The 6,542-nt window shown below is 33.1% G+C and overlaps 3 protein-coding genes across 3 annotated transcripts in view; all 3 read right to left on the bottom strand.

The window, feature by feature from the left end:
• Window positions 1-357: 357 nt before the first annotated feature.
• Window positions 358-1,716, bottom strand: LOC113783999 (uncharacterized). Its single transcript, XM_073365630.1, has 3 exons — window positions 1,219-1,716; window positions 880-1,118; window positions 358-479 (listed from the first exon to the last, which is right to left on the bottom strand). Exons 1-3 carry the CDS (start codon window positions 1,433-1,435, stop codon window positions 384-386), a joined length of 552 nt encoding a protein of 183 aa, XP_073221731.1. The 5' UTR covers window positions 1,436-1,716; the 3' UTR covers window positions 358-383.
• On the bottom strand, window positions 1,583-4,300 carry LOC101501567 (uncharacterized). The gene is made up of 7 exons (XM_004513563.1): window positions 2,922-4,300; window positions 2,797-2,825; window positions 2,517-2,706; window positions 2,331-2,435; window positions 2,174-2,248; window positions 1,705-1,949; window positions 1,583-1,602 (listed from the first exon to the last, which is right to left on the bottom strand). The coding sequence occupies exons 1-7, from the start codon at window positions 4,298-4,300 to the stop codon at window positions 1,583-1,585; spliced, it is 2,043 nt and encodes a 680-aa protein (XP_004513620.1).
• Window positions 4,301-4,347: 47 nt separating this feature from the next.
• LOC140919689 (uncharacterized) overlaps window positions 4,348-6,542 on the bottom strand; it is a 30,334-nt gene continuing 28,139 nt past the window's right edge. Inside the window, exon 3 of the mRNA XM_073366298.1 lies at window positions 4,348-4,470. Coding sequence (XP_073222399.1) covers window positions 4,348-4,470 — 123 coding nt within the window. The remainder of the gene's footprint in view (window positions 4,471-6,542) is intronic.

Here is a 6,542-nt window from a genome sequence, read left to right as displayed (position 1 = left end):
GTAGTCGAATACACCTTTTAAAGTTTTGCTTCTGACTTAAGTTGTATTCGAATACAACATGGTGTATTCGAATACACTTATGCAAATTGTCAAAAATATGATTTTAAATGATTTGTTAATGTTGTTTTTGATTTTCGAAAACATGTTAAATGCATATGTAAATATGAATTGTTCTCATGTATTTGAACTATTGATTTGTATCATATACCTTTACATTTACTCATTTATTATTTGGATTTGGAAGCTCATTCAAGATGGTTTGATCTTCTTTTTGATCTTGCTGCATTGTCCATAGTTGGTGGTCTTGTCGTCATCAAAAACATGTAGCATCAAAAACATGTAGTTTACAAACTCTTTAATATATTACTCATAATATATACGACTTACTTGTCCTTCATCAGAAAACCAATGATGAACCAAACCACGATATTGATTTGGGTCAACCCTATCATCTGGTACAAGAGATGCAACTTCTTCTTCTAATTTAGTAGGGTCACATGCCATTGACTTTAGATCACCCTTCCATTGCCTCCATTTCTCGTTCAGCTCAGATTTTAATATTTCTCTTGTTAAGTCATTTATTGGAGGAACAAACTCAAATTTACTCTACACAATAAGAGATGTTAAAGAAACATGTTATATTAGTTAAATGTATTCTTACAGTTATCAACATGTTATGATGTAGTTTGAGTGTGCTAAACATCTATATTCTTAAACTATAAGTATGATTATAAATTGTTAATCCATCAAATATTCCTAACATCATCATTGTAAATCAAACATGTTAGAGCACAAAAACAAAAAAACATGTTAATTGTACATCTCAATTGACTTCTTAAAGAAAATATGTTATATTAGTTAAATGAATAATCATAATACCTCTATTAATTTCAACATTTCTTCTTTGTAATCATTTGGCATGACTTTCCATGACTTGTAATCGATAGGAGCATATTTATACCTTCTAGCTACGCTACCAATGAAACGAGTTAGAGTTGTCCCTTCCTCACCAATGGGTCGACCATATATGTCCAAATTAGCGATTATTAAATCACCATCTTCCATTTCCCATACATCTAACATTTTTGTAGGACCTCTAGCTCGTTTAGGCTCTACTTCTACAAACAAAAGAAAAGGACAATAAAACTATGTGTGCATATAAGTCATAATAAAAACAATATAAATAAAACTTCAAAACAAAGAATATATAATTAATACCTTTTTCAATTTGTTCTTCTTCAACTTCTATATCAGAGGGAATTGAGTGAGATTCTACAGACTCACGTATGACACCTTCTGCATGACAAGGACTAGAACGAGTTTCTGCAACATTACTTCCTTCTACATTGGTTGAGTTTGTATTATTAGAAGTAGACTGAATTCCTTCATTATCACTTGCTCGATGTAGAATATTTAACTTTCTTCTTCGAGCCATTGATTCTCTAACACAAAATTATAAATGAGTAACTTGGACAAAATTCAAAAAACATAGACAAATCTAAAAGTATAAGAAAAACATAGACAAATCTAAAAGTATAAGAAAAAACATAATGTATAAAATCATGCACAACTAGAACACACTTCATTCGTCTTCCTCATCATCTTCATCATCATCCACATTATCAACATCAACAACTTCAAAAAAATCATATTCATCTTCAACTTCAAGGCTAACCAAATCATTAACATTTTGAGTAGCTTCACTTGTATCGCCCATTAGTTGCCCATGAATTTCTTCAATTTCATTAGATTCCTCATCACCCATATCATATATATCCCTAACTTTTGCATTGAGAACAACAAGCCAATCCTTGTTTCTCTCATCATATATATAAAACACCTTTTTAGCTTGTGATGCAAACACAAATGGGTCATCACAAATATTTTTCCCATTATGTTTTAAAAATTTGAAATTGACAAGCGTCATGCCAAACTTATCTTTCTTGATACTTTTATTAATATCAACCCAATCACATTTAAATAACACAAACTTGCACTTTCTAGAATAATCCAACTGCAGTATATCAATTATTGCCCCATAGTAATTAATTTCATCTTTTGAGGTCTTTGTCTTTACAACAACTCCACTATTTTGTGTTTTCAAAAATCTCTCTCTCTTCTTTGTGTGGAATCTAAAACCATTAATCGCATAACCTGTGTATCTTCTTACTACCTCAGATGGTCCACGGGATAACCATCTAAGTTCATGAGTAACTTCTGAGCTCTTTTGTTCATCCATACACTGGATCTAAAATATTTCATGAAATATAGTAAGTTTCTATATAAAAACAATCAGTAAAATTTAAATAATTAAATTATTATATGCTCACCTGAGTTTAAACCACTCAATAAATTTATGACCATGTTGCCTGTCAATTTCAAGTTGTGTCAATCGTCGTGGTCGACACTGTCTCTTAAGATGTAAAATGTGGTCTCTAAAAGTAACAGTAATAGAGTTAAAAAAAAAGTAATAAAAATTTAAATTGTATAAAATTGAAATATGATATGTGACTTACTCTATAAATGGAGCAACTGCATCACAATTAGAAAGCACATATCTATGTGCATGTGCTAACTCTTTCTTGTCAAGTTTAGTTCTACTCACTTTCTTCCTCTTCCCTAATCGTAACTTTTGTTGTTTCTTTATCCCTAATGGCCTTCCAGACACTTCATCGTCATTTCTGTTAGGTCTACTGAACCTAGTTTCTACCCCAGATAGATATTGCGAACCAAACGTCAAACATTCATTGGCCTAAAATCCCTCTACAATTGATCCTTCTGGATGGGCTCTATTACGTACAAAGGACTTAAGAGTAAGAAGAAACCTGAAAGTGAAGAAAATTTAATATATCTATGTTCTCAACATCCAAAAAAACTTGTTTAACACTTTTAATTAAACCAATTTTTATAAACATACATACCTCTCAATCGGATACATCCATCGATATTGTACCGGTCCAGCAACTTGGGCTTCGTGTGCCAAATGAATTACCAAATGCATCATAACAGTAAAAAATGAAGGAGGAAAAATTGTTTCCAACTGACAAAGTGTGATAACTATTTGAGACTCCAATTGTGATAGAAATTCCACATTAAGTACCTTAGAACAAATTTGCTTGAAGAAATTGCAAAGATCAACTAACACTGAAGTGACTTTATCTGGCAATGAACCCCGTAATGCTACTGGAAGAAGCTCTTGCATCAAAACATGACAATCGTAACTTTTCAATCCAAACATCTTGTGTTGCTTGACATGCACACAACGTGGGATGTTTGATGAACATTCATCTGGAGTTTTTACATTCTTGAGAATGCTTAGGAAAGATTCCTTTTCTTTGTTAGTCATTTGATAGCATGCTCTAGGCAAACGCGTTGTAGTTATATTAGGACTTGGTTGAGGATGGAGCATACTTCTTATGCCCATATCTACAAGATCAGCTCGTGCCTTATAATTATCTTTGGATTTTCCCTCTTGGTTTAACAATGTACCAATAATGTTGTCACATACATTCTTTTCAATGTGCATCACATCAAGATTATGACGCAATACATTATATTGCCAATAAGGCAATGTGAAGAAAATGCTCTTCTTTTTCCAAGGTTGTGCTCCATTTGCTAGACCTTTTTCTCTATATTCATCTATTTGTCTTAAAATATCAGTCCCATCAAGTCTTTTAGGAGGGCTCCTTAGCTCTCGTGTTCCATCCAAATCCCTATTATTCAATCTCCACTTATGTTTGGGAGATAAACAACGACGATGACCCATGTAGCAAATTTTTTTACCATGACGTAACCACTGCGAGGTAGTTTCAATACCACAACATGGACATGCATATTGACCTTTAGTACTCCATCCAGACAAGTTAGCATATGCTGGAAAGCCATTAATAGTCCATATCATAGCTGCACGAAGTTGAAATGTCTCTTTCTTATATGCATCAAATGTTTCAATTCCATCATCCCATAACTCTTGCAACTCTTGTACTAAAGGTTGCAAATAAATGTCAATGTTATTTCCAGGACCTTTTGGACCCGGAATTAATAGTGATAACATGAAGTATGGTTGTTTCATGACCATCCAAGGAGGAAGATTGTAAGGAATTAGAATGACAGGCCAAGTGCTATGAGTAATACTCATAGTCTTGAAAGGATTGAAACCATCTGAAGCCACTCCTAATCGAACATTACGAGGATCTAACAAAAATGTTGGATACCGAGCGTCAAAATTCTTCCAAGCAAGGGAATCAGCTAGATGCCTAAGAGAACCATCATTCAATCTACTCTCATGGTGCCATCTCATTGATTATGCAACTTTGGAGGACATGTATAACCTTTGCAACCTTAGTTTCAATGGAAACCATCGAAGGATCTTTGCTGGTATCTTCTTTCGCCTCTCAGAAGTCTCCATTCCATTACCTTGTACGTCTTCGTTTGTTGTTTTCCACCTTGACGTACTTCACTTTGGACATACTTCATATTTGGCATATTTATTCCTATATAATATGAAATCATTGGGTCAAGCATGAATCATTGGATGATGCAAATTTTAATAATCAATAAGTTGTTTTTTTTTCTTTTTTTTTTTGTTTTAACACAAAGAACAATTAAAGACGAAGACAACTAAAATTATAATCAAATTTCAACCACATAATGCAAGTCCTAAAAAATGAACAAGCTGAAAATTCGAATGCACAACTTGCTAAGTTAATGGAAACACAACCACAATATCAAAGTTCCACAAACACACTTGCTAAAATTAGAGAAAACTATTCAGCTCTTTCTTTTGCTATTAGTCTTTCCTTGAAGAAAAATACTCATATTTTTCTCACCTCTCCTTTTTTAATTTATATATAATTTTTCCATCAATTGTTTTTCCTTAATAATATACTACCCAATGTTTTAAATGAATTTATCATATCTTACCAATTGGCATTTGATTAGTTAACTAACTTGAACTTCATGTTGATGTGATACGATTACAAGTTGAAGATAAGGACAAAGGTTTGAATTTTTATTACATTTAATTTAATGATCATTGTGTCTTATTTCTCAAACATGTGGTAAGTTCCTTCACTACATGTATTAATTTCTCTCTGCATTAGGTTGTGTTAGGTGGCTAGTATATTCTGCTTCATTTTGTTTTAAGACTAGAATACATTAGTATTCTGCAACTTTTGTTTTCGCTTCAAAGGCTTCACATTTTGTATTTGTACTCTAAAGTTTGCCTTGAACTTTAAGTGAGTAAAAGTTGATTTATTAGCATTTATTTCAAGACCAGATGGAATACCTTTCCCTTTTTCAATGAAGGTTCTGTTCAAATCACCTTAAACCAGCACTTCAAATTCACATAAAATATCAATTTAAACATTTTTGTGCAATCTAAACAATTTACAATTTTCTCGAGCTTTCTAGTATGTACAAACAATATCTACCCTGACACAACCATGTTATTGTTGAAATCAAGTATGTAACACCCTGTTTTTCAAAGCGAGGGTATATTTTTTTTTCAAAAGTAATTAAAATAAAACAGAGAATTAAATCAGGAAATGCCTTTGGATAAATAATTGAGTCATTATAATTTACAAGCAGCGGAAAAGTTTCTCCAATTACAAATCCAAAACATTTACACAACATCAAATGGTACATGGAACCCATTCAAAGATGATGTCAAACTGATAATATTAGTAAAAGTACAGTTTTCCAAACTAAAAATACTCCAAACCAAAAAGAAGGACCCCTAGTCCCTATACACCATCCTAATCTGATCATCCTACCAAAAAGCTATACACTCTGAGTAATCTCCACGCGCCCCGTGAGATCCTCCTAATGTAACTGCAATCACACGTTCCCATCTCCATTCCCGTCCGTAGGGTACGAACCGGTAGGACCGTCCTGACTCTCATCTGAGGGCAAAGCCCAGATTTCCACAATAATTGTAAAGGGTCACCAACCGAAATTAACAGATAACACATAACATTTAAGTTTTAAATGCACAAAATAACCTTTCAACTAAGCATGCACCTTAAAAGGATTTTCCATATGCTAAAAGTTCATATAATGCTTGCCAATTAAAAATAAAATCAAAATGAAGTTCTCAAACCATCAAGTAATACATAACTGACCAAAGCATTGATAAATCAATTGAGCAATCGATTATCTAACTCAAAATAAGGACTTTTGCTGAGCCAATCGATTGCCAAATCGATTTGGTCAGTTCTGCTGAGTTTTTGCATGACCAAATCGATTTCTAAGTCGATTTTGTCAGTTCTGATGAGTCCCTGGGTTGCCAAATCGATTTCCAAATCGATTTCGGCAGTTTTGCTGAGTTCCTGCCTCTCTGCCAATCGATTTCCAAATCGATTTCTTAAAAGATTTTGAAAGATATATTTATACAATCGATTGGCAAATCGATTAGGTCAAAATGGTGAACTTCCTGCAACTCATCCAATCGATTGGGAAATCGATTTCCCTCATCATTTTTCAAAAAATTCATGAATTAACTCAAGTCATTCCTACTCAAGTCCACAACCTAACACTTAGCA

Source organism: Cicer arietinum, chromosome 3 (genome assembly GCF_000331145.2).
Source record: "Cicer arietinum cultivar CDC Frontier isolate Library 1 chromosome 3, Cicar.CDCFrontier_v2.0, whole genome shotgun sequence".
In the NCBI taxonomy this organism is placed as follows: Eukaryota; Viridiplantae; Streptophyta; class Magnoliopsida; order Fabales; family Fabaceae; genus Cicer; species Cicer arietinum.
This window is presented reverse-complemented; position numbering and strand designations above follow the sequence as displayed.